The 27,845-nt window shown below is 32.2% G+C and overlaps 3 protein-coding genes and 1 long non-coding RNA gene across 7 annotated transcripts; 1 reads left to right on the top strand and 3 right to left on the bottom strand.

The window, feature by feature from the left end:
* Positions 1–270: 270 nt before the first annotated feature.
* Positions 271–5,117, bottom strand: LOC110622265. Of its 2 annotated transcripts, XR_006351889.1 has the most exons (7): positions 4,626–5,117; positions 3,799–3,966; positions 3,515–3,640; positions 2,536–2,736; positions 1,817–1,981; positions 1,011–1,561; positions 271–292 (listed from the first exon to the last, which is right to left on the bottom strand). XR_006351889.1 is itself a non-coding variant. In XM_021766725.2 (6 exons), exons 1-6 carry the CDS (start codon positions 4,863–4,865, stop codon positions 1,130–1,132), a joined length of 1,332 nt encoding a protein of 443 aa, XP_021622417.2. In that variant the 5' UTR covers positions 4,866–5,117; the 3' UTR covers positions 928–1,129. The 2 variants fall into 2 exon arrangements, 1 of the variants encoding a protein (XP_021622417.2); XM_021766725.2 differs by lacking the exon at positions 271–292 and having other exon boundaries at positions 928–1,561.
* Positions 5,118–7,833: 2,716 nt separating this feature from the next.
* Positions 7,834–8,767, bottom strand: LOC122724491. The gene is made up of 3 exons (XR_006351890.1): positions 8,623–8,767; positions 8,102–8,541; positions 7,834–7,968 (listed from the first exon to the last, which is right to left on the bottom strand). It is a non-coding gene; the product is annotated as an uncharacterized LOC122724491 (long non-coding RNA).
* A 6,479-nt stretch (positions 8,768–15,246) lies between these two features.
* Positions 15,247–19,250, top strand: LOC110623748. Of its 2 annotated transcripts, XM_021768767.2 has the most exons (3): positions 15,247–15,790; positions 16,192–16,317; positions 17,028–19,250. In XM_021768767.2, exon 3 carries the CDS (start codon positions 17,029–17,031, stop codon positions 18,739–18,741), a length of 1,713 nt encoding a protein of 570 aa, XP_021624459.1. In that variant the 5' UTR covers positions 15,247–15,790; positions 16,192–16,317; position 17,028; the 3' UTR covers positions 18,742–19,250. The 2 variants fall into 2 exon arrangements, with proteins under 2 accessions (XP_021624459.1, XP_021624458.1); XM_021768766.2 differs by lacking the exon at positions 16,192–16,317 and having other exon boundaries at positions 15,255–15,790.
* A 937-nt stretch (positions 19,251–20,187) lies between these two features.
* LOC110623749 (protein PIN-LIKES 6) lies at positions 20,188–25,449 on the bottom strand. Of its 2 annotated transcripts, XM_021768769.2 has the most exons (13): positions 25,139–25,449; positions 24,840–24,927; positions 24,540–24,666; positions 24,167–24,447; positions 24,004–24,083; positions 23,768–23,892; positions 23,482–23,603; positions 22,792–22,995; positions 22,285–22,359; positions 21,745–21,845; positions 20,869–20,921; positions 20,577–20,765; positions 20,188–20,462 (listed from the first exon to the last, which is right to left on the bottom strand). In XM_021768769.2, the coding sequence occupies exons 4-13, from the start codon at positions 24,365–24,367 to the stop codon at positions 20,341–20,343; spliced, it is 1,272 nt and encodes a 423-aa protein (XP_021624461.1). In that variant the 5' UTR covers positions 24,368–24,447; positions 24,540–24,666; positions 24,840–24,927; positions 25,139–25,449; the 3' UTR covers positions 20,188–20,340. The 2 variants fall into 2 exon arrangements, with proteins under 2 accessions (XP_021624461.1, XP_021624462.1); XM_021768770.2 differs by lacking the exon at positions 24,840–24,927.
* Positions 25,450–27,845: the final 2,396 nt, after the last annotated feature.

Below are 27,845 nucleotides of genomic sequence, written 5' to 3'. Positions count from 1 at the left end.
GTATAGGAGAAACCGACAAGAGTTAGGAAGAATCTCAAATAAAACCAAGAGAAAGAAAGAGGAGAATGTCTCTTTAGAAGGAAGAGAGAATCTCTCTTACATATTTTTAACTAATTTTTCTTTTTATTTTGTAAAAAGTTATTTGAAACTTTTTTTCTTACAAAAAGGACCATACAAAGTTTTATTAGTCCATGCCGTAGAAAATGGTTCTTGAACGTCCGCTTCCTTTGAATATGAAGGATAGTTTCCAATAGGGATGTGCACATGCTTAAATAGTCTCTCAAAATTACACCTACAAAATTGTAATGAATTGAATTTATTTTATATTTTTTATTCATTTTTTGTTCTTCAATAAAAATTAAACTCATATCAATTGAAATTGAAGCAAAACTGATGTCTATACGCATATTTTTGTGATTTTTTTTTCATATTATATACTTTCAATATGCTTGTATATATTCATATGCAATTGCGGTTGATTTATACATACGTAGACAAATTAATATTATTTTTCATTTATCTATTTTTTCTTGATAAATTTAGTACATACGTGAAATTATCTCATCATTTTAAATTATAGGTGTATTACTTTATTTTATGTTTAGTTTTTTATTATATATAATTAAAGATGTTATAATTAATAGATAAAAATATTCCATATTTAGGTTTAATGAGAATTTAATATTTTGACCTATCAAAATACTATTCAGAATAGTAGATAATGAAATGTTACCCCCTTAATTTTCCCAATTTTTCTAACAAAACTACCATTGCTGGATGCCCCTAATTAATCCTCCATTAACAAAAATGGTTTATATTTTAATAATCTAAAGCCAAAGATTATCATGAATGCTGCATCATCGTTTTAAAGATGTCTCTCATGCATAACAACACAACATGGGATTTCAGCAGACAAATTTGTTATATGAACCAGGCAAAATCAAACTTTATTTGGAAACAAACAAAGCTGCATACACAATTACATACACAAAATAATAACAAATGCTTACCCAAAAATCAGGGAGACTCCACGGCCTTCCTCAAACTATAAAACAAAGGAAGACAATAGAAACTTTAGAATCAGTATTTCATAAAAAATTGTTGTTATTGAACAATGGAAAATCTTGATTTATGAGGATGATTTTGTTTCTGTTTTTGCATTTTCCTCGAGTACCAGAGCACTTTTTCCATCTTCGTCCTTGTTTGCAGGGATGTCTTCTGTGTCTCCTTCCTCGAGTATAGGTGTAAGTGAACTTGGTGGGGTATCATTTCTTGAAGCTTCCTGCATTATTTCCTTAGTTGCTGCTGGGCTTGCAGATGCAGTAAGCTCAGAAGGTGAGGGTGGAGAAACAGGCGAGGTTGGGGAAATATAAAGCGTCTTTGCAAATGGGTAAACTTCAGTGACTTCTTCACTGCCTTCGTCCAAATAAACAACATCTTGCATGGTGAGTTGGTGGTATTCAACAATTTCCCTCAGAAACCGGTTCTCACGAGCAAATATTGAATTCTCACGTGCCAAACGAGCCTTCTCAGCCAAAAGTGTTTCCAGTTGAAGGCGAATCTGAATCACAAGCATGTGCATCAAAAAAAGTTAATCGCAAAGATGATTACATCTAACACCAGTTAAAGGATAGATTAAGATACATATGAGCAAGCATCCTACAGATAAAGAATGCAAAAACTCGAGCAAAAAGGTCATCACAATCACCTTAAATTTATCATTTAAACTAACAAAAAGGGATAAACAGCATGCATCAATCTTACTCAAAAGGTCATTGCTATTAAAGGATTAGAATAGAATACAATTATACAGTACCAAATCCTCGTCTGCTGGGTTGCCTCCCTTTTCACGACTCTCCCTCAGGATTTTATTCTCTTCCTCTAGTTGTGAACATCTTTGTTTTGCAAATGCCAGGTCTGCTTTAACTGTTTTCAGTTCCCGAAGAAGAAGTTTTGCTTTTGCAGCAGTTGCCATTGCTACCTGTAAAACAATACAAACGCCAATCATGCATTTCACCAGCTAGAAGACAGGACAAGACTCATCTCCCTCTCTCCCATCCATCTTTCCCTTTTCTTAAGATGTTCTGAAGTCAATACTTACAATCCACTTCCTTCATGCTATTTTTAACAATTGTACTGAAGATTCTAAAACTGCTGCTTAGGTCCCGTTTAGCATTAAGCTTCAGTGTCAAAAAAACATTTTTCAGAAAAGCACTGTTTTAGATGTTGTTGAGATTTTTTAAAAAACTGTTGTTACTTTAGTATTGTAATGGCTAAAGATACAAAATTTAATTTTTAATATTTTTGAACTAATATATCTAAGAAAATGTTTTTCTCAACAATTGCTCTAAGAGTAATGCCAAACAGACCGTTAGTCGGTTTGTACTTCCCTAAACCCTATGAATATGTTTTGGCAAGTGATTTTCATACTTTGGTGAGGGGATGCAGAAATTCAATCCTATTTGCTTCAGATTAATAGAGGTAAAGCTATTGCACATGAACCAGTGACCCGCTATTACAAAGTTGCCAACTTACGTCGCGAGATGCCTTCAATTGAGTTTCATGGTTCATTTGATTTTGTGACAGATAAGGTTGCATCATGGGTTCCTGCCATGAACTGTTTGTACCAGGGGCTTGATTTTGAGCATCAGGACTGCTTCCTTTTCGCCTAATTTGCAGTTTGCGGGTTTCTTGGATAATATCTGCAGTCTTATTTTCCACAATAGTGCGACCTCCCTGGAAAAGCAAGCAGTTAAAATTGAAACAAAGAAAACATAGTTTCTGTGCTATAAAATGTAGTGACTGACCACTTGAATATGAAAACAAACTTATTTTTGCTGGTTCCAGTAACCTACTCATTTCTTGCTCTAATCTAACTTATCTATTTCCTATCTGCAACAGGAAACCAATAATACAAATTGCTGGCCAAACTCAACCCAAAGCCCAAAAGGACTTAACTACTCTGAGGGCTTTTTGCATAATCAGGGAGGAGCCATGACTTCTTTTTGGTACAAATGACTAGTACTGTGGCTCTAATGTTTTCTCCTGGGACACCAAAACCTAAGATAGTCCCAGAGACTTTCACATAATCAGGAGGGCCATGAAATGACACATGCCCTCCAATGTGGAAGGAAATCAAGCACATCTTTTGAAGGGATGTAATAGCAGAGTACTAGTTTAATTATTGTAATAGAACATCAAGTTAAACCATTTTTTCAGACTATCAATTAAGCCTAATAGATCAAAGTTTACATTTGCCTAAGAAATTGCAGCTAAGATATAATAAACAAAGAAGGCGGGATTTCTTTTTCTCAAGTGTACCATGTAAGAACGCTGGCTACATGTCAGTTAGAGCAAGCCCAAACTAGGTGATCAGATGGTTAATTAGTAAGCATTATCTTGTTAAGTGAACTGATGTAAATGTAAGTGAACTTACCTAGAGTCGAACAAGCAGATTAACAGAGAAGAAATTCTATAAATACACATTTTGCAGCAAATAATTTAGAATTCTTACCTCTAAAGCCTTTTCAAAAGTGTCACCTATCTGATTAAGGGAAGATGTGATTTTATCCAGGCCCTTCCTTAATCTAGGATTATCCAATTTCACCACACCATCAGGTGTTAGGTTTGATTGCGGAGACTGTAATTGGGAAAGAAAGACAGGATAAACACAAACCAAATAGTACCATCGTTAGTTCTCAGCTATTAGAGAGTTGTTCCCTTTTTTCTTTTTCAACTTTTTATTTCCAAATTTTTCTTTCTGCATAATAGGCAGAAATATTAGAGAGAAGGAATTACCTGGCACCCTTCAGATGTATCTGACATCTGGAACCTTGACCGATCAGGTACTTCTAATTGTGATGACACGTTATCCTCCTCAAGAATTGCTTTCGCTTTTCTAGCAAGAACACCCCAAAACCCTTTAGAATCACTTCTGGGCGACGAGTCCTCATATGCATCAAAGACCTACATGTTCAAGCATTACATCGCATTAACGGGAAGGGGGAGTAAACTTCAACCAATACATACATAAAGTAAAATAGAAATTTTCAGAAAACCAATTAATTAGAGTCAACTGAAAAGGAAAAAGAGAGAGAGAAAGATGAGAAAAACATCTCCAAATACTACAAAACATCATTGCTACTTAATCAAAGTAAACAAAACGTATTCATTAATAAAACCATTCATATAAAAGAATGGAACCAATACATTTTTACTTTTGCCCAAGGAAAATTCATACTGAACTTTACCAAATCAGAGAAAGGAAGGAGCATGGTGTATTTCCTTGAACTTAAAAGACATATATGTTCTGGAGTTGATGGGAGACATATAAATCCTTTCAATTTATCTAGAGCATCAAGTGTGTGCATAAAGCATTTAAAAAAAACATAATTCTCAAAGTAACTCTAGTCATAGTGAATAAAATGGAAATTGAATCCAAACAAAACCAGACACTCTGAGGAGCAATGAAATTCGAAATGAAAAAGAATATAAGATCCAAGAAAATACAGCTGATCATCAGCACATACAAATTTTTTTAATTTCTATAGAACAGGAACCATTGTGTGAATTTCTAAAGACAACTTCATAAACAAACTTAGAAAATAATGTTTGCTTTTGTAAACCTTAGATCTCTGAGGGGAGGAATCTCCGGCGCACGCAGAGGAAAGAGACGATTCACGATGTGCGGCGGATGCCCTGATGGCCTGTGCCGCCAGAGAGGAAGACGAACTAAAAGTATGAGACGTTTTTAACATATTACGATTTTTAATGTCGTTATTATTAATGTCATCTTCTGGCGAACGATATATCTCTTCTCTGAAGGTCGAAGCCCTCGTGATTCCCTGTCTTCTCCGATACGCCATCTTTGTTTTCTTATTCGACGAATCACCGCAGCCGCCGCCGCCGCCGCCTTGCCTGTCACAGTCTCCGCAACTGCCACCCCGTTGAGAGATTAAAGGACGAGAATGTATCAGCACCACCCCGACCACCAGTAGCGCCACCGCCTATGAGAAAAATGAAAAATGAATGAGATCGTCTGTTTTGGAGTTATCCAACGAACTTTTCCCTCTTTTTTTATTTTATTTTATTTTATTTTTTGTCGTCCCGGAAACCACCTTGTATAGTGTGAGGGTTTATTTCATTTATTTATTTATTTATTTATTTGGGAGAGAGAGGGAGGGGGGGGGGGTTGTGTGTAAAGAAAAGGAAAGGTGATTTGCATGCTTTTGAAGCTATCTCTGTCGTCCGATTTCCAAATTTTCTGATTCTTAACTTTTAGTACGATCCAACGGTTTCTATCGCTCCCAGTTGTTGACTCCCTCTTCCATTTAATAATATTTTATTATTCATTTTATATAAAAGGAATTTAAATGAATTTAATAAAATTATGTGTGATTTTATATTTTAAAAAATAAAAGTTTTATAAATTAAAAAAGAAATAAAAATTTAAATAAATTTAAATAATATTATGCATAAATTTATTTTTTAAAAATAAAAATTTTATAAATTAAAAAAATAAATTTTACAATTTGAAATAAAAATTTTGATAAAAAATTAAATTAAATTTTTATAAAATTTTTATTCTAAATAAGAGAAAAGTAACTCAAGTTGCGGTAAATATATACATTCAATAATTTTTACCAAAATTTAAATTCAAAGATAAAAACATGTGAGGTGCACGGTTAAAAGAGTTTTTTTATATATATATATATAACATTAGTTTAAGTAATATAAAATAAACTATTTATAAAAAACTATTTTATCATTAAATTATATTAAAAGTAATTTTAAATTAATTTTTTAAAATTTTTAACTATTATATATATATATTTTTTTTAAAAAAAGTGATTTTTTAATAGTGGCTCCAATAATATATAAATATATATTTAAGGAAAGCTCATGTAAATAAATATATAATAAAACTAAGTGTTAGGATTAGATAACAACTCAAAAATGGATGGAAGTGGGCAATCCGTCTGTGTCTAACGCGTAACCAACTCACACCCCACAGCCACATCTTTTTATCTTTGCTTAAATAATCTTAGGCGTGAAGCTTTATTTTCTCTTTTATTTATTTATTTTTCATTAATATATTATTATATTAACCCTATCTCCTAGGTGTTAAGAGTTTTAAATCCTTCATGTTGAAATTATTTCTTATACTGTGAAATCTCCAATTTAAATCATAATTTAGAAGTACTATTCTTCAGTTGTCTCAAGAGTATTTCAAGTGCAACATTTCCTGCAACCGAATGGATCCTCCTTCAGCCTACGAGAAGCTTTTTCCTGGTGCAGTAGCAGAATATTTACAAGTTTCAGAAGGATGCTTTCTTGAAGATGAATGCGTGTCATATCCATTTCTTACAGCTGAAGAGCTAAGCTACTCAACTTGGCATCTAATGATGAAAGTGGTGATCTCTCGTAGAAGTCTCTTCTGTCCCAATGGATTCATTTGGAATGGTAGGTCTGATAATAAGTTATATTAAATTTTTATTCAGGTCAAATAAATTAAATTTAATTTTTTTTATCAATTAAATCACCGAATTCAATTAGATCAATGTAATATTATTTTTTAATAATAAAATATTATTTTTTAATTTAAAATATCAAAATTTGTTATGCTGAAAGAGTGTAAGCTTTTCATGGTTTGTAAAATAATAAACCAACAGCATAATGATCATGCATTTTCTATTCTGAAGAAGATCCAGATATTAACTTATGTCAGAATGATGAATCATTGATGTATTAGCTAAGTGAAACCCTTTGATATAATGAGTGCAATTAAGCATGGTCCTTGTGTTTATTTTACAACTAGATGAAGATCATGCGAAGAGCTCCTCTAGACATGCTGTCTTTTCAGATTTCTACTCCCCTTAACCCAGTGAATTTCAGCAAATGGAAAGCAGCCCGTTTCGTTTCCCAGTAAGCACCATTGTTGATTCGGCTTGTCCGGGCTGGTCTCCTCCGCCGCACGGTTGGATCAAGGTGAACATTGACGCCTCTTTAAGCTTGCAACGAGATTCGGTAGGTTTCGGTTGTGTAATCAGAAATGATGATGGGAGTTTTGTGGCTGCTAAAGTAGGCTCTTTTTATAGCCAGATGGATGCAAAGTGTGCTGAAACTATGGCATTTCGGGAAGTATTGAGCTGGATTAAAGAGTGTGGATGGGATTGAATCCTTTTCGAATTGGATGCTCAGGTACTTGTGATATCAGTTAATTGTGTTTTGTTGGATGATTTATCGTATTTTGGCCTTTTGATTCAAGATTGTAAACTGCTTCTATCTAGTTATGAGAAAGCAAAGTGTGTTTTCGTTTATAGATCTGCGAATGATATCGCTCATATTCTAGCAATATCGGCTCATTCTAAGTCAAGTTAAGAAGTTTGGGTTGATGTTTCTCCTCCTCACATTGTTTCTATGTTCTCTTTGAATTAATGAAGTTTGAAATAAGTCAAACCAGAATTTCCTTCTTACCAAAAGGCATTCCAACACCTGTTGTGTCTGACTCAGCAGTTATACCACTGGCAGCGTAACAAGGGATTACTTGCACTGCTGTTCTTAAATTCAACGTACTGTTTGCTGAACTGAGAATAGGTTTTTCCTGACACACTGAGTGTCATACTATCGGATCTTGAATTTGTGGCAAGTTTAGAAACTGAGCTATTAGTTGTACTCTTAGCTTCACCTTTGGGTCTTCTGCTCATTCGTCGTTTTATTCCAATTCAAAATTTTCAGGATCAGTTTTAAGGACATGAAAAACCTTCTTAGCTAGTTCATCAATGGCTCGAGCCTGTAGCAACAATGATTTTAATGTTCCATTGACAGGACAGTAAACTATCTCAGCTGAGAATTGTAAGAATACTGCTTCAGAATTTTAACAAAGATTGATAAACATACCTGTCTAAAATAAATTGTGCCTGAGGAATTAAAGTGCATTGCATTTCTAGGCATTAGAAACACATCATGCTGCAGACAAAACATATTAGAACTTTCAGATTTATGGAAAAACAAGGTCATGTGCTCATACATTAACACCAGAAGACAGTTACCTAAGGAGTTAGGAACCAGAAGTAGAGTAATACTTGAGAAAGAAGCAAACCTCAAATTGTTCAAGACTATTGTACATTCCTTCATGAAGTTTAGCTCTCATGGTCCCAAAATCCATAGGATCTTTGATGATTTCATAGTAATCTTCTACCTTATTTAGAGAAAAATAACGAATGATAAAGGAAACAACACATGAGAAGGAAACAATTAGCTAGATGCTAACCTCATTTGGATCAACTGGTTCTGCAAACATTTCTTGAGTATCTCTCCCAATAGTAAAATGGATAAACAATAAATAACGCAAGCAAAGAAGAACAATCAGAAATTACTGATGTAAATGCTTCTAAATTATTATAAACTTAGCAGCTTAGCTTACAACATTTCATTCTTTGAGTTAATAGTTTTGAAAGAATGGCTACCTTTGTAATATATCTAGGATAAGCTCAAGTGTGTGTTTCTTTGGCATCCATGGTAATGCAGCAAGTGGTGGACCTGATGCAGGAGAAACTAAAGTCACAAATGAAGAAAATGAAGATCCAATATTCGTATTTTCAACACTGAAAATGAAGTAACCTGGCTTGGTAACTTGATCTCCATCTTTCCTGCTGTCTTTACTTTGCACAGTGGTCAGTGGGTTGATCTGTTCAAATAGGATCAGAAAGAATCATGTCAATTTAAGTGAAATTCTAAAGGAAATTTATTATATCTCAGAGGGAGCAAAAAGCAGACCCCTATGTCTTAGAAGATCTCCATGATTTGTGTGTCTCCCATCACATTCATCACTTGACTTGGGATTCTGAAACAAAACTCACAGAAATAAATCTGCAGAATCCCTGAGTTATTGAGGAAGGACCAAAGATCAAGTTCAATCACATCATGAAGAAGTACTACTCAGTAATCATCCCTAGGAACAAGTTCACATATTGAATATTTGTTCCTTGGATCAGTATTAGTGCATTATTATCACCAAAACGAACAACTATAATCAAAACATTTTGGAAACAGAACAAATAACAAATTAAATTCTTTAAGATTGTGGAAAAGCAGAAGACTTCTTGATTGTTATGTAGATTAATACAATTGCCTTGCATGTCTCCAAAATCTAGCAGCAACAAAATTTAAAAAAGTTAAGGGACCATAATACCTTGAAATCCAAAAACAGATAATCAAAAGAAGAGTTAAAAATAGTAACATGATCAGATAAAACAAAGAATATTCTTGTCAAATTGTGGGGTAGTGTCCAGTTGCCTGGTCTACTGATGTCTCCCAAGTAACACCAGAATTTCAAAATGCTGCTCAAGCATCACTTTCGTCAAACTTTAAAAGCCCTCTTTAAAGTTTAAAACACCTCAGCAACCAGTATCACAAATGAATCAATCATTGCAATGAACAGGAAAAGAGCACAAATGTACACATGGTGATGAAACTAATTGTGGAAATAAAAATTAAAGAAAGAAAGGGTTTGCATAGTAAACAATTTAAAGCAAAACCTGTTGAGCACTAGAAGGAAGAGAAGCCACATCTTGAAGATTTCTGAGCTTCCTCTTCTTCTTGGCCCTGGTCCTGGAGGCTGGACCCTCACCATTGCCGCCAGGGCGGCGTTTCTTTTGCTGGGACTCTACTTGTAAACTAGTGCTAGTGCTAGTAACAGTTGTGGTACTACACTTAGTTACAGCAATACGAGACCTCGATGGCTGAGCCTTCCTCGCATCTAAAGTAGATATTCGAGGGCTCCTCCTGTGTCCTTCTCTCCACATCCTCCGCATTTGTACTTCTCTAACAACAGACAACAAAATCCACATTGTCCATTGTTAATATAATTCCAAACATTACTTGACATGTATACATTTGGCTTTAACATCTGAAACCAAACTGAAAAAATAACAATAACAACAATAGCATAGCACCCAACAAAAGAAAACAAAATCCCACCTGCACATTCACATGTATTGGAGATAATAACAAACAAAGATAATGTTAGTTAGATGTGTATATTTAAAGTATATTTGTATTTTGTAATTCCTAAGATATAGGGACTCAACTGTGTATTTATACCTCTGTATTCTTTATGAAGTGATATACAGAACCACTTCTCTCATCTTATTCACATGGTATCAGAGCCACGATGAGTACCTCTCCTCAAATTTCTGAAACAAACATTCCAGTTCTTCCTGTATCTCCTTCTCTTTCATCTCTTACATCACCCATTCTTCCTATTCAAACATCAAATTTATTCACCACACCACCTCATGCTCAACTCTCTTTCTCATTAAAATTGAAAGAGATAAACTATTTAGCCTGGAAAACCCAGTTCCTACCTATCATCAAATGCTATAATCTCAATCAGCATATTGATGGAACACCAGCCCCTCTTCCTATTATTACCGATTCAACAACAAATCTACCTTCTCCAAATCCGGAGTATATCAAATGGGTTCAAGAAGATCAACTTCTACTCAGTTGGATTTGTTCGTCATTAACTGAGGAGGTTATGCCCTATGTCACTGGAATTGAGAATGCTCGTGACGCTTGGGTATCTCTTTCAGATGCGTTTGGAACTAGCAATAGTGCCGTACGGGTTCAGCTCCATATCGCCTTGCAGAATCTGTCCTTTGGTGATAAATCGGTTGCTAAATTTTTGCGTGAAGCTAAGGTGATTTCAGATGCGCTAGCTGCTGCAGGGACACCCATCTCCACAGATGAGTTTAATGCTACTATTTTTCGTTTATTGCCCTCTGAATATCATCCTGTTATTGCTACACTGTCTGCTAGTAAAACACAAATAACTTTTTCCGAGTTGTCTAGTCAGTTGATGTCGCATGAGATTTTGATTCAAAATTCCAATCGGGCTTCTCCTATTCTTGCTAATTTTGCAAGACAAACTAGTGAGTGTATAAGAATAAACTAGTGAACGTTGAACTTGTAGAGGTGCAGCTAGCAATTGGTTTTGTTTTCCATTTATAAGGGTATTGGAAATTCCAAGGGGGGAAAATGCATAAACCCCAATTAGATTGCTGCAATTTTGTTCCTATTCTGGCTGCTCAGGGCTTCAAATACTCCAAGGAAAAAAAATAGAGAGGAAAAGGAAATCTCTGCAAATGTTGGTGTAATGAGAAAGGAAGACAAAAATGGTATAATAATGAAGAAGGGTACTGACAGGATAAGTGGAAGGTGAAATAAGGTAGCATTTCCAGACAAACATGGGGCGAGACCAGATCACAACCGGACAAGCAACGAATCCGCTGAAGGGACCCTCTGTCTCTCTCTATTTTACAATTTATTTTCTATAATTTTAAAAAATTTAATAATTAATTTTTTATATTTTTAAAATTACTAATTAATTCGTTCGTATTATAAATATTTTAAATTTTCTTATAATATTTAATAATTAAAATTAATAAAAAAATTCGTTAATAAATTTTTTAAAATATAAAAAATATTTTAATATATTTTTTAAAATTAAAAAATTAATTAATAAATTTCTCTATATAAAAATTAAATAATTATTTTTTTCTTATTTAAAAAAAATCTTTTTATCTCATCAATTTTATTTATTTATTTTATTATTTCAGTATTATTCAAACAATGTAATAACATATGAATTGATTATTATAATTTTATTTTATTTTAATAAATTTTTTAATATTTAAAAATTTAATATAATTAAAATAAATATAATTAAAAAACTAATAAACTTAAAATGTATGAAAAATAAAATAAATAAAAATTATACAATGTAGAATATAAATTTAAAAATTAATTTAATTAAGTTTTTATATTTTTTTTAAGACTAAATAAGCTCAATTCAAAATTTTAATCAATTAAATTTCTGTATTTTTATTAAGAGCTAAATATATTCTAACTAATATAATATTTTTTTAATAATAAATATTATTTTTATAATTTAAAAATTAAAATTTTAATATTTTAATTATCATAAAAAATTAAAAAATATATAGATAAAATAAATAATTTTTAAAATTAAAAAAATAAAGTTTTATTATATAAAATATTTTTTAATAATATTATATTAAATAAAAATTTATTTAACTTTGAGTAATAATATAAAATTTTAATTAATTTTAAATTTTAAATTAAATTTATTTTCCATTTCAAAAAAAAAATAAATTTATTTAACTCTTGTCTAAAAATATTTATTTTAATTAAGTATAAATTTTATATGAAATGGGCCGATACTTGGAACTAACACCAGCTTCTTGGTCTGTTCTCGCCGGCAGTCTAAATATTTCATTGAAAATTTTATTTTTACTTGGCTATATTAAAATTAATATTATATTTCCCTCAATTTTTTAAAATTCAAATATTTTCATATCTTTATTTTTAACACTTAATATTTTATTATATCAAAATAAATATCTAGTTACTAGAAAAAATATTTTTTTATTCAATTTAATTAATTTATTTTAATTATTTTAAAAATAATAGATACTAAATTACTGAATTTTAAAAGTAGATAAATATATATATATTAATTTTATTATATTTTATAAATGTAAACGTAATTCATTATATTTATTTATTTTCTTTATATGCTTTATTTCTTGTGATTTTTTTTTTATTTTATGATATTCAAGAAGAGGGATTATTCATTGCATCCAAAGTAGGCATTAGGTGTCCAGTTTAGATCTTATAGAGTCCTAGTTTCGGACTATAAAAAAATATTTTATTATCTGCTTGATTTGTAGCTAATCTTCTAAAATTAATTTTAATTCCATAACTATTAATAAAGAACTAAAATATTATTTAAATTTATTTAACCGAATTATTTATTAATTTTTACCATAAATTTGCCAACAATTATATGTATAATAATCTAGAAGTTTATTTCTAAATATCATTAAAAAAATAAAATAAAATCCTAAATAAAATAATTAATTACAATATTAAGTGATGATCTGATAGAAAATAGGGTTTTAAAAGGTTCTGGGAACTTAGAAAAATTTAGTCTTATAGGAGAGTGTTCCCTCCCTTTTATCCTTTTCTCCCCCTCAATGCGAGATGGTCTCTCCGCTATAGGGTCACCTACCTTTTGGTATAGGTCCGTACGTGTAGGTAACTCCCGGACCATCTTTGTGTCAGACAAATATTTAATTTCCTTACGTGTGTGCATGGACAGGGCTGCGAAACGACTGGACCCGCAGTCTTTTCTTCTTGTGACCGGGTTTGAGAGAAAATGGTCGGAGTCTTGAAAAGGGCTGGCTTCAAGATTAAAACGGGCTAGGCCGGTCTGATTGAGTGACGTGAATAGGAGTCCGATCAAGAGGATGATGAATTGGACCTGACTTATTCGAGAGTTTAGAAATTTTATGATTGTGGTTTGCTACTATCGGCTCAACCATATAATAGGATAAAAAAACCTAGCAGTCAGTTAATACAAGGGTGCTTTTTATGAACATAATGGTTTTCAAAGTAATTATAAAAGTATCATTGTTAATAATTGAAATAACAATACATATATATATATACTTAATTTATTATCTTATAGTTTTAATCTTATAAATTTAAACATCTTATTTAATAATTGATATTATAATAATTATTTCAATATTCTTAGTAAAAATTAAATTATTATTATCATATAAGAGAATTATATTATTACTTATTAACCATCATTTTTTAAATTTTAAAATTATAATCTCATAATTTAATAATATAATAATTAAATTTATTTCAATAGTATTATCTTAATTTCATATTTTTTTATTAATGAATATAACCGAAATTCAAATATTCACTTATAATAAATATTAAATTTTCACTTTTAAAATCTAAATATAATTATTAATAATAAAATAACAACATATTATCCAATAATTTTACATTGTCAAATTATTTATATTTTTTCATAATTTAACATTTAAGTATTTATTAACAAACGCTTATTATTTTTCATAATTATATATTACTTAGATTAGCAGTATTCGATTCAAATCGAAAAAATTAATCGAATTAAATTTATTTTAGAAATTCAGTTTAATTTTTTATTTATTTTGATTTGATTAATTTTTTAATTTTAAAAAATTTAATTATTTCAGCTCAAATTTAATTAAAAAAATTAAATTAAACCGATTAATTATAATAATATATTATTTATTTATAATACAGAGATATTATACTATAATTAATATTAAAATATTTTAATTAAATTTTAAAATATTTAAAAATAAAATATAAAAAATAAAAAATTTATTAAAAAATTAAACTGAATTAAATCGAATGAAATTAATCAATTTAATTTTTATAAATATTAAAATTTTAAATTCATGTAATATCTAGTATTATTCATTTATTAAATATTTTATTATGAATGATATTAGCCGGTTACGTGTAAAAAGAAAACATATCCTAAAATGTTTACTTTAAGCTAACTGTAAAACAAATTTAAATAATTAAATACATTAGTCACTTTAGGATTTGAATAAAATTGCAAATAAATAATTAAAAAGTATAATGATATTTTAAATAATCATATTAGTCACTCTCTTCCCGTCATCGATATAAAATTATATTTTATTTTAAATTTAATGTACTATAAAATTTTAAATTTTAAAAATATTATAAAAAAATTGGTAAATTTAATAATAAAAAAAGGTTTATTTTTCATGTTTTAGTTTTACATTGAAATTCAACATTTAAACTTTATAAACTAAAAGAATTGAAGTACAAATATGATAAGAATTTAATATTTATATCAACTTTATAATTAATTTAAATAAAAACTAATTTAAAATTTAAAATTATTTTAATAATTTTATTTATTTTATGAAAAATGGTTTTTTTTTGAAGTATTAAAGAAAGTTAACCTGCTTCATTAAGTAATCTATTTAGATAATCTTTATCGTTAATGAATCCATAGAACAATCCACTCCAAGGGCATTTTTATTATTAAAAAAATAGACATACAGCTTTAAAAAAATTATGGTAAATTATCATTATTTTTAATGGTAAATTTAAAATTTTATTTATTTATTATTAAAATTTAAGTAAAAACTATTTAAAAAGTTATTAATTTTTTAGGATATTTTATTAAAAGAATAAATAATTTTTAATTCATATAAAAATATGAATAATTATATATATAACTGTGGGAGAGTACTAAGGAAAGACGGTGGATAACGATGGAGTGGTATCCCAAAGGACAAAAGAACACAATAGGAAAGGGCTTAAGGGTCCAATAGAGAGACGCTCAGTTGCTCCCTCGTCTACGCTGGGCCGATACATACCCACTATACGAACGCGCGTAGTAGCGCGTGACACCAGCACAAGAGACTAAAGACTAAAGGGTTTTGGATGATGGATGCTGCGACCCCTCTCTCGCTCTCTCCGATAAAAATCAGACCAGACTCTGTACTTGTATATATACATACGCACGACTTTGAACTACTTGACAACCATGATAATTGTTAAGGATGCTCGCTGACTGAGCCTTCCAACACGCTTCCCTTTCCTCTTTTTCGTCGTCGGCTGCTTCTTCGTCTTCTCTCTTCATTCTCTACATTATAACCCATTTTCTCACCAACCCATCTTCTGATCTTATTGTGGTTGTGAAATTTCATCTCTTTCTTTTATTTCCTTAGGATTTTTTGTTGGGTTTTCACGTTTTATTGATTTAATTTTGGGTTTTATTCCTACGGGTCTAAAAGCTTGAAGCTTGTAATTGGACCTTGCGCTTGGCTATCCTGAAGATCCGAGCATTTTCCACGTCGGAATCGATTTTCTGGTAATTTTGTTATTCCATCATTTTTTTGAGCTTTTCGCGATTTCTTTTTATGCAATTGAGCTTTGCTTGAATTAAGTTCAGAGGGAACTATCAATTGGGCAGTGTGTTATGGAATTTGCATGAGTTCTCACGATGGGGGCTGTGTCTAGTCTTGTGGAATAGCTCGACAACAATGTTTTGACATTTCCAGTTTCCTGTCATCTAAGCTTTTTTACAAGGGGTTAAAGGGTCTAGAATGTGAAGATGCAATTGAGAGAAATCGATTTTACTTTGAATCGTGTTGAAGACGGATGGATTCAGTGATTGCTCTAAAATGCTGTGTCTGTAAAATTTATTTTGTGGACATTGCTAAGCACTGAAGATAATTGCATTCTTATTAAATTTCTTTTTCTTTCTTGTAGTTTATCTTTGAATTTGTGTGCTTAGATTTTGAGCCGGTAGATGCCTGGTGGTTTGACATTTTCCTTGTTACAAGGACAAGTTTGAGGATAAATTTGAGTGAAGATTAACTTATACTGGTTTTGAAGGTTCGTTGGTTAACTAACTGCCGTAGACAGCAATCTAGATATGTTGGCATGCCTCTGTGAGCAATAATCCAAATAGCTGTTGGACTTGCTTATATTTAGTGTTCTAGAAGGTTGTATGATGTAAGGCATCACTATATGGAATTAGGGATGACTGAGTTTTGTGATAGAATGTTTTGAATAATCATCCTATTCCTATACCACTCTACTTCCTTGCCTTGGTGGTTCTTTCTTTCTGTTACTTTGATGTTTATGTAGAACGGTAAGTGTTGAGAACATGACCATTTTGGGTATTATTTTCACATGGTTATATTCCATCATGACTCTCAGACATGAGCCAACAATGACCAATTCCCTTAATTTCAAATAAACAAGTTACATCTCTAAGAGAATAATTGAACGTGTTCTTATGTATGCCTTTGCTTCTATCTTGTTCTTCTTGGCGTCTGTCAACTATACTCGCTTGGTTTTGACTGTTGGAAAATTAGTCGTTCTCATTGGACATTAGAATGCCCAGCTATTGCCATTGGGCTGGTAGCCCAGTGGTCGAATGCCTACTAAGTAACATAGGATATTATGGTTCAAATCTTAATATTTCCAATGACAAAGGAAGAATCTCTACTGTTATATCTGCATTTCTTCCATCCATCTTAAGTTGCACTCTTCTATCTCTCTTTTTCCACTCAATTTCCTTATATTTGCCCTACTTTCAGAATGGATGCACATTCAGATAGAACTTCGCAAGATCACACTCTCTTTGCTGCTCATGGCCATGCAGATGGTTTAGCAGTTAACAGTTCTGTTCACCCAGCAACATGTGTGATGTGCAGACGAAATTTTAATCCTGATAGTGATGACCTTGAAACTATCAGTATATGTGGGGACTGCAAATTTTTGCTTCTTGAAGATCTTGGGGATTCAACAGTTGAATCTCTTCGGAGGAGGTCTCGCAGAGGAAGAAGAACTGGGTACAGCAGCTCTGAGTCAATTGAAAATTTTTTTTCACAACAGTTATCACATGTGATTAATCAGTCGAGACAAAACCAATCCATTGTACCTGGTCATGACAATTCATCTGTCAATGGAGATGCTTCTGTTAGACTGTTGCAGCACATGAGCTCCCATACAACACCAACTGGTTCTCGAAGATGGCAACGGGTTCTGTCAGACACTGAAAGTGAGGGTATTGATAATTTGGATTCGCTTTATGGTGAGAATGAAACAACTCCCAGTGTCAGTTGGTCCAGGGTTTATCATGGTGAGAGTGATGCCATTTCTTTTAGTGCATATGGAGGGGACTCTGATGTAGATGTGGATGGACAAAGCTTTGTGGATACCGAGATTTTTATTCGACCAGGTGAGGGAAGCAGTGTTGACAGTGATACTGACATCGATCCAATGCATGCTGGTCTCAACCATTGGACCTATGATGGTGAGGAGGAGGATGATGAAGAAGAAGAAGATGGTGAATGGGAAGAAGCTGATATTGAGGAACTCTCAATTGAATCTGTGGTAGCAAGACCAAGGGTTCAAAATTATATAATTTCAAGTCCACCTGAAGGTAATGGCTCCAGAAATGGGCATCAACCATCATATTCTCCTGAATTTGGGGGCCTAACTCACTGGAGAATCAGGCAAGACGGACAAACATATAACAGGGACATCTTTGCTAACTTAGAAGAATCAGAATTACCACGATATGTAGGAAACTCTGGGGATTATCTGGATGCAAGAGGCTTTGAAGAATTTCTTGAACATCTTGCAGAGACTGACAGCTCAAGAAGAGGAGCACCACCTGCAGCTACATCCTTTGTGAATAGCCTGCCTCTCGTGATCATTAATGAGGAGCATGAAAAGCATGATGGTTTGGCTTGTGCAATTTGCAAGGATGTTTTGTCCATTGGCACTAAAGTTAATCGGCTTCCTTGCCTTCATCTATATCATCCTTACTGTATTTTGCCATGGTTAAGTGCCCGAAATTCATGTCCTCTTTGTAGGTATGAGCTACCAACTGATGACAAAGAATATGAGGAGGGTAAGCGGAACAATAGGGATAGAATGGGGATCCATGAAATTCAACAGCAGGATCCAATTGAGGACAGTTCCTCTGATGTCTCAGATGGCAGTGAAGAAGATGGTGAATTTGACCAAGGTGGAATGGAGCGAAGGGAGCTTCTAGACATGGACCCTCCTGTAAGCAGCTCTGGAAGAGAAGGCAGTAGAAGGAGATGGTTTTTTCTTGCTGCTGCTCCAATTGTCAGTCTTATGGGTTTTGTCCTTGTATTGTGGCTAGGAAATAATCAAGGAAGAGGGCCTACTCGTCATTGCAACTTACCTGAGAGAGGGCTTCATCAAATTCACGTTCCTGGCTCTTCCACACCCAACCAAAGGGGCAACAGAAGTCGGAGATGGTGGTCTCTTTTCTAAGTGATTCCATGCTTGACTGATGGGCCTAACCCAGAATGTTGATTCATGCTTATCACCAACTGGATATGCATGCAAACAATTGTAGTAATTTTCCAAGTTTATTAAAATTCTAATGCTTGGTGTGGTGGTCTGTTGTTGCAATCATGGCACCATTTATGACTAAAGTTGCAGTGTCAATGGTGAGTCGTCTGAGCCTTTGTGCTGCTGTCTTTTCCTAGGTCAATGACTGGTATTAATTACCTGTGGAGCTTAATTCGAGGGAATAGCGCCTGCCTTGATATTTGGTTGTTCTATGGTTTTCCCCCTTTATTGGCTGAAGAGGGGTTATTTTTAAAATGGTCTGGTGTGTCTTTCTATGGTTAAAGTTTGAGTTTGAGGTTGAGGTTAGTGTGCATGACTAGGCATTGCTGCTTTTGTATATGATTAACTAGCAACATCAATGAAAGTTTTATTGGAATATCATGTATCTGTTTAAGAGGCTTGTTAACCATCTCCAAGTCTTTCCTTCCTCGTAGCAATCTTAGCTAATTTTTCTACCAAAAGCAGCAGAATTGCTTCCTTCTCCTATTTCTCATTTTTCTCTTCATGGTTTGTCTATTTTCCCGCAGAGCCATTCTCTGTTCTTTGGATTGCTCTTCACTTGCTGTGATATTTTCTTTTTGTTGGATTTTTGTGCATGTGCTTGAGGTGATGCATCTTTATCTAATTGTTTTGCCTCAAACATCCACATATCACAATTTGATACTGATCTGGAGGCAAGTATGGTTGATGGTCATCTCTAGACTTGTAGGTTTCCATTGTTGAGGTGAGGACAACATATCTGCAGTGGAAATTATCAAATGTAAATTTGGGAAGTTCTGGAATCCATTGTTCCCCCTGATTGGAGGTGTGGCAGAGCATTTGAGTTCCTGAAGGCTGAAGCTACCTCTGGTTCCCTGGTGGTTTTTTGGAGGCCCCAAGAGGTACACACTTTAGGGCTGTGCAATTGTTGCTGGGTTGGTTCCAGATTTAGATTCAACACTGTGGGATTGCCGTAAGGGTTGGATTTATGCCACGTGTATTGATGTACTGTTCTGACTTGTGAATTAGTCTTCTTGCGTGTGTTGCTAATCTCATATAATTGGTGCGAACCGTGGTTCATTGGGTGGGTGTCAAGGAGAGCGAGAGGTGCAAAATGATTGCATATGCATATGCATATGATTTCTAATGAAGCAATGTTAATTGCTTTAATTATATCAACTATTTGAGAGAAGTATTTGTTCTTTCTATTGGATAATATTATTATTTTTAATTTTTAAATTTTTTTGTCGATACATTTTAGATGATTAGATATATAGTGGATAATATGTCTCGTTCCTCTTAATGCCAGGACACAGTAGTGAAAACACCAATCTAAAATCTACCCAAGATTAGAGGAATGGAAAAAAAAAAAATCCAAGTCAATAATGATTCTAGAATCTGTCTGAAGAACTGCTATTAATAACCTTTCCTTCCAAGAAATTCCAATTTTTCTTTTTTAGCTATTAACACTAACAGTGAAACAAATAGCAATGAAGTCGATAGGTACACGTCAGCAGCAACTTGCTGCGGGTTTGCAACTCAGAAGAGAATGTTGATATAAAGAATAATCCAACCAGCCATTGAGAAAACGGCAAAAATATGAACCCAGAACAGGACAGCAGCAGCCTCTCTTCCACAACCTCTCAGATTAGCAACAGCACCTATAGACAGTGAACAAATTATTAAGTAAATTGATATTATTCCTCCCGGCACGCAAAACTAAGGAATAGCGATTTCAGATGGATTGTTCAGCATGAAATGGAAGAGGATCTCACCTGACAGGACGGATGTAGGCATTGTATGTTGAAGAAGAAGGACAAACCGGAACATCTTATCGCCAGCAGGAAGAAAGCCAAGCTTATCAGCCGACATAACAATGCCAAGTCCAACAGGAGGCACCAAAACTAACCGAGCAAAAATGATAGCAGCAGTCGTCCGTAAACCAAGTTTAGAACTTCCTGGTCCTGCAAGTGAAACCAAAGTTGTCACGTTGATATCCAAAAGATGGCAGACATCACAAAGAGATTGTAGAATAATAGACAAATGACCCTAGAAAGTTTAACTTACCATCAACAAGGTTGCCTCCCAAAGCCAACAAAATGCACGGAATCATGGCCTCCCTAATTTACAGCACAGACATTTTTCAAGATCAAAAGCCAAGAGATTGACTTGCATAGAAATCATTTTATCATAACCAACAAAGGAATTTGGCTAGTATAAGTCATCAAATGTTTCAAAATTTAAACAGGTCCACAAAGTGCATTAATGGAAATTAAATCTCACTTACTAGTCAAGCATTTTTATCTTTAGGTAATATGAAGACTTGCAACTGTGGAATGATATAGTTGATCAAAACAATGACTGGATTCTCTGTGCAACCATATTTGTAGAGTTGGTATTGCAAGCATTGTTATAAGCTGTTTACCCTATTAGCAGATACTAGTTACGTGAAACTTTTGAACGCTACGCTACAAGATGTTATATCCAAATTGAATGCCTACAGTAGGCACCACAAAAGTTGAGCATCAATTCCATAAATGGATATTGTATCACTTGTAAATGATTTGTAACGCATGATGCATCTGATGTGTTTCATCCTGCTATCTAGAGCAGCGTTTTAAAGCTTAGACCAAGTCCATCCATGTTCTTCCACCCAAATAACTAACCTAGAAATGTATTCTCTCTTTCAAAATCTAATAGTGCTGGTGCATGTGCTTCTAATATATCAAGCACATATTAAATCCACAAAAGAACTTAGATTTACAAAATTTCAGGCAGTGTTTTTCAGTTAATTCTTCTTTCATCTTTGACATATCAAGAAAACCTGGAAATGGCAAAATCCTCAAGTTCCAATATACATTCCCAAAAGATCAGAAAATACAAACCACCAAATATTAGCAAGGACAAAAAAGTCTCTTCTCTACAAGTAGTGACTGAGCATACCCAAGAATATTGCAGCTGTCAGTAAAAAAGTATAGTGGAGCATCAGTTGTAAAGATCAACTGCTTGAAAAATGGCACTGCACCAAGGAACATGGCTAGGATCTGCATCCAGAAATTCTTTGATAAATGGAAGAATCAACCAGGAAAAAAAATGAATCTAGCTAGTACAGCTTCTGCACAAACTCAGAGAGTTGGCTAGAAACATCCCCACATTTTCTAGGTTATTAGAGTGCAGACATGCTTGTGAAGATAGATATTAAACCCAACTGTGTTGAGATTAGGTGCCTTATCAGGATATGTAAGGTGGTGAAAGGTGATCATATACCATCTCAGCCTCAACTCACACTTAGAAAAACCATATTCCACCTCAACTTTCTCATAAGCCTCTTCATCATCACAGAAGAAATAAGAAATATTTCCAACCGTGATGCCTAGATCTCATATTAAGATTTCATATAAATGCTTAAGAGTTCACCATCATGAGTAAAAACGAGTTACCAACTCAAAAGCAAGCAATTCTTCTAGAAAGACAGAAACTTACAGAAGCAATAATAGGGGGTTGAACGATTTGCTTGAGCTTCAACTTCTCATATAAAAAAACTAGAAATCGTCTAATCTGCAAGAAGCAAGAGAAACAAATGAAATATTAACATGATAAAACACCAAAACTCTTGTCAATAAATTCTATATAAAAAAAATTGAATCAGCAAAAGTTCCATTTCATTGTGATTTATTTTAAATTTAGGTACAAGTTAACAAAACCCTAAAAAATATAAAGAAATTGTGCAATCTTCACAAAACCAAATTATACTATTTCACCCTAAGAATATTGCACATATAACCTAACACTAAATACCATAGATAATTCTTATAGAAGCAAATTTTCTTTTTGAAGTATAATTTCCATCTGATGATGAACTAAAATCAATCAATAATAAATGCGCAATTCTCATAATATATGCACCTAGCAGTCAACTGGGTAGAACAGAGGGAGCCAAATTACATAGAATTGAATAAACACACACTCAACATACACATTCATTCTCACCTTTCCTTGCTTTGGAGCATTTGAATCTATTGGTTTATCATCCTCCTGGGTAAGCAGGGGCACTTGCTCTGGTGCAGCATCTTTTGGAGGGGCATCTTTTGCAGGGCTCTTAAGCGGAAGATTTCCATCCTCAATATCAAACGTGCCCTCAGGAGGAGGTGCCAACATATGAAATACATATGTGTATAAGATGATTGCGCCAACCTGGCATTCATGAACCAAACTTGTCCGCTCAATGTCTTGTGCTTCATTATATGTGGTCAAACTAATCCGTAAAAATCATAAGACTCATGAAAAAATTATAGTGAACCATACATGAATCCATGCATCAAACAGCAATCCCACTCTTTTCTACAAAGAAATGAGTGACTTCTAGTTTACAAAACACTAAATGCAGGCATGGCATGTAAAGACTAAACAGTTTAGCGACATCATTTCATATTTAATGTTATAGAGAAAGAAGATCAATACAAGGACTGAAAACTGAAATAATGTTTTAGTTATTTAAAAAAAAAAACTCCAAACAAATTTCAGAGGAAAAACATAAGTAACTTGAGTATCTATATTGTTTATAAGAGGAAAGGATCTGTGTAAACTATAAACTATAGCCAGAGTATGATAGGTTCACAATCAGAAGCCCAGTAAGATGTGGAAGCATCAACAATCCAGTAAGAGATATTCAAGACCCACCCACTGGCCAAATGAGATATATGCAGTCCCATCTGTGCTACATTTGTCCGAGTCACCGAAAGGATTGGATTTATCTCTGCATAAAGCTGAAATTAGGACAAGCGGCACATTCCCGATGTTCCCTGCATTTAATATTAAAGGCACCACAAGTTAAGGGCTTTGAAATGCGGAAGCACCAGCTCATCAGAAGAACAATCATAAGCAGACTTTCATTGCCTATTTTGTAATGAACAAAAGAAACTATATCTATACAAGAATATCAAAATTTCCAGGATTAGCAGCTTACCGATTCCAATTTGTATAACGGTGAACTTGAAAAATGGATATGGGGGGCGAACAATATATGCAACAATAAAACCTATTAGTGAGCCTGATATAGCTGCTAGAACAACATTTATGGGGATAAACCACCTGAAACAGGGTAAAATGGTCTTTAATACAAAAAGCTGTTACCAATTGGATAAAATAGAAGCAGCAGTAAAGGGGAAAAAAAGAAAGAAAAAAGAAAAAACTAATGGTTACCACTCCAACATCTTCTTCATTGTAACAGCTTGACCAAGTTGAGAGAATATCAAACAAGGAAGCAAAAGAGAAAAAACCAACTGCAAAAAATGGGTTAAAAACAATCCATTATTACCAAAATAGAAAGAGAATCTGAAGACGAGAAGGGAGTTGGTTTCATTACCCCATTAAGGAGCTTTCTTCCACTTGCAGGTAAAATGTTAACATATTTGGAGGCCATAAGAAATCCCAAGAAGCACATTGTAAAAACTTTTGCTATGGGCAGAACCGCAATTTTGATGGTGCCGATGACCGACTCTCCCGCCGCCTGATTTTCCACGGAGGCAGCAACTGCAGATAAAAACCTCTCCACGACGTGTGACATCTCTAACTTGAAAGAATCCCAATTCTTCACACATTCACCCAAGTCTGCCTCAATCAGCAGACAACCCACACCCTATCCACCTGAAAATTAAATAAAACTCCAGCTGATTTCAGAAAAACAGAGACGACAATATTAGGAAAATTAACAAAGTCAATAAATACAAAAATCTTACCAAAATCAAGAATTTCAATCGAGCAGATCCAACAGCATGAGCTTCTTGGATTCAAATAAATGTTTTGCTGAAACAAAAACAACGGCTCTCTTTACTCCCTCACTCTAATCAAAATTCTTAACTTTCCCTGCAAAATTCAACATCCAGAAAAAATAAATAAATTCATCTCCTAATCCTAACTAGTTAAGTATTAGAATTAATAGAGAAATACAACTAATAATTGGAAAGAACAAAACATCAAAAACATATATATAAAAAAAAAATCTCTGTAAATGTATGGTTATCAAATGAAAAACGAACCTAAATTCGTCAATGATAACCACCGAATTCACGGAAACTTGAAAAGACGAACTCGACACTTCCAGATAAATCAGCTCAAATAATTGCTCTTTAGAATAAAAATAAAATTAAAAAAAGAATAGAGAAATGAAAAATCCAAAAAAAAAAAATGTAAAGCGAGAGAGAGAGAGAGAGAGAGAGAGAGAGATTCTATTTGGACATAGGCAGAAGCAGAGAGTTGTAAGAGACGAGAGAAAACAAATCGAGAAGCCTTAAATTACAAGTTAAAAAGGCTTAAAACGATCCGTTTCTTTCTTTACCTCTTTGATTCTTTTTCTTTTCCGCTTCCCACGTCCTGCTTCCTTACTGCTTCGTTGTTTAAACGTAATTTTGTAAGATTCCTATTCCTAATTTCATTTTTCTTCTTAGGAAAATTAAAAATAAAAACAAAAAATAATTCAGAATTGGGTTTGAACTTTGAAGAGTAGATTTGTGAAGGATTTGAAAATATATATACACATGGAAGGGATGAGGTGGCAATTAGGAACTTCCGTTAGGCTTCAGCACCAGGAAACCAAGCCAAGAAGCTGTTTCTGTTTCTTTACTGTGAATTGCCAAGGTTGTGGACCTTTCTCTTGTCTTCTACCCTTTTCCTTTGCCTTTTAAAAAAAATATATTTATTTATTTATGCATTTCCTTATTTTTCTTTTTTAATTTTTTTCCCCTTTTTTCCGGTTGCTGTTGTATGGAGACGCTTTCATTATGTTCTTTGTATTCTGTACGCAAAATTATTAGGCAGGGAGAAGTATGGGCCCCGGAACTAAATAACATAGGTATTTGCGGGATGATTCAGAATTTAATTTTAAAGGAAATAAATAATTTATTCAATTTCCATATTTCAAAAGTTAAAATAACTATTAATTTATTAAATTATATCTACTCAAAGATAAAAACTTTAAGAGTAATGAGTAAAATTTTTATTTATTTATAAAAAAAAGAGACAAAAAAATAAAATTATATATAATTATTAAGAAATATTTTAGCCACAGTGGGGAACCCTTCCTTAACCTATTTAATTTAATATAATTTTTATGTAAAATAATATGAAATACTGTTCATGATTAACACGTTTTTGGATTGTGAAAAATAAATAGAATTTGAGAAAGGAAAATAATAACCTTATTATTATTGTTTGTATTAATTGTAAATAAAAAGAAGAAAATATATTTTATTATTTAAAAGCTGATCCCTTTCTTATTATTGTTTTTTTAGTAATTTTTTTTCTAATAATTTTTGGATGTGTAGAAAATAGGTAAAATAAAAATACTTTAAAAAATAAAATATATTTCTTCTAATTAATAAAGATACTCAAAAGTAAAGGAGTGATAAAAAAAATAATAAATTTGTGAACAAATATTAGTTGAGAAATTACAACATTGTCCTTTGTGCTTTCATGCAAATAAGGATTAAATGATAAGTTTTTTTTTTATCTTTTATCCTTTATCCTTTCCAACATAAAATTAATTTTTCTCTTTTTCTTTTATATCTTTTTTCCCATAAACAATGCATGTGAGGAGCCGGAGGGCAACAAAACAAAAAATAATAATAATTTATTTATTCATTTATATTAGTACTTTTATCTAATTACAACCGAAATAATAATAATAATAATTAGTAATATAATTTTTTCAATAAATACAAATTTATATTTGAATAAGAATAAAAATATTTTAATTATTTAAGCAGCTTTAAAAAGAGTGACATGTATTTTTTTTTTTTTTTTTAGTTTGAAAAGATGAAAAAGTAAAAGTATAGAATTAAAATCGTTATCAGTGTAAATTTTAATTTAAATGCAAATTATTTAAACAAAACAAATAAAGAAAAAATCTTATCTTTGTTATCCTCTTTCTTTCATACGAAGGGAATGGAAGAAAAACATGTTAATTCTTTTTAATGATTTAGTAGGCACGAGCATTTGTTAAAATTGGCTAGATGGTTGAGACAATTTCTGAATACCATTTAGAGTTAGATATCAAGTTTTTCAATCCAGTTTTGTAATTGCTCTGTATCTTATAAAATATTTTTAAGCATTATAAAAAAAATAGATACATAATATTTATAATGTTTTAAAAATTTTATAAATCAGTTATCATCAATTAAATTGATTAATTATTTTATATTTTTTTATAAAATTAAAAGACTAAATAATAAATTACTCTATTAATTACAGCTTCTTAGGCCTTAGCGACGTTCTGGATTGTACTATGCTGTGTGGTGTGCTGTCTGCCTTTCAGTCTAAAGCTACCACATTCCCATTTGCCCCAACCACTATCCCTGCTTGGAATGTCGGTTGGGTCTTTTCTTCTTTATATATTTTATTAATACAAATAATCCTTTTTTTTTCTGATGAAACAAATAAAATAAATTTAAATATTCCGAACTTAGTAATTTCTATAATTGTCATGTTTAAATTTAATTATTTGTTATTCACATTAAAATTTAAATTTTATCTTATAAATTGTACATAAAATGATATATAATTTTTATAAATAATTATTTTGGTAAAATATGAAATTAATGTACCAAATGTAAAAACACTTTACAAAGTATTAGAATACGTATATAATAAATATTATTTAAAATTAATAATATTCTTTTTATTTTTATTAATAATAATAAATAAATTAAAATATTTTAATTCTTATAATATTTTATTATGTTAATAATATTTCATTTTAAATTTACATTCACAAATTTAATTTGATGATAATTAATTTGAATAAATTTAAGAGATTTTTAATTTTAATTATTTAATTTTTAATCTATTTCAAAAATAAAACAAAAATTATTTGATATATATGGAAAATTATTAGAAATGAGGAAGCATGATAATAATGATAAAAGTTAGAGCACTTGGCTTATTGGATCTGAGTTGATTGAGCTGTAACAAATAATTATGGGCGATTAGATGTCAGTGATCATGCTCAAGTCAATAATCTGCGGCTCAAATGAACACAAAAACACTTA

Source organism: Manihot esculenta, chromosome 9 (genome assembly GCF_001659605.2).
Source record: "Manihot esculenta cultivar AM560-2 chromosome 9, M.esculenta_v8, whole genome shotgun sequence".
In the NCBI taxonomy this organism is placed as follows: Eukaryota; Viridiplantae; Streptophyta; class Magnoliopsida; order Malpighiales; family Euphorbiaceae; genus Manihot; species Manihot esculenta.
This window is presented reverse-complemented; position numbering and strand designations above follow the sequence as displayed.

Excerpts from the sequence above, each read along its gene's own strand:
- LOC110623748 (XM_021768767.2), top strand. The coding sequence starts at position 17,029 with ATGGATGCACATTCAGATAGAACTTCGCAAGATCACACTCTCTTTGCT.
- LOC110623749 (XM_021768769.2), bottom strand. The coding sequence starts at position 24,367 with ATGTCACACGTCGTGGAGAGGTTTTTATCTGCAGTTGCTGCCTCCGTG. Across the intron at positions 23,604-23,767 it reads CGTTATACAAATTGGAATCG|GGAACATCGGGAATGTGCCG; the intron begins GTAAGCTGCTAA and ends TATTAAATGCAG. Across the intron at positions 22,360-22,791 it reads ATGCTCCAAAGCAAGGAAAG|ATTAGACGATTTCTAGTTTT; the intron begins GTGAGAATGAAT and ends TGCTTCTTGCAG.
- LOC110622265 (XM_021766725.2), bottom strand. The coding sequence starts at position 4,865 with ATGGCGTATCGGAGAAGACAGGGAATCACGAGGGCTTCGACCTTCAGA. Across the intron at positions 2,737-3,514 it reads CTTTTGAAAAGGCTTTAGAG|GGAGGTCGCACTATTGTGGA; the intron begins GTAAGAATTCTA and ends TTGCTTTTCCAG. Across the intron at positions 1,562-1,816 it reads ACCCAGCAGACGAGGATTTG|ATTCGCCTTCAACTGGAAAC; the intron begins GTACTGTATAAT and ends CTTGTGATTCAG.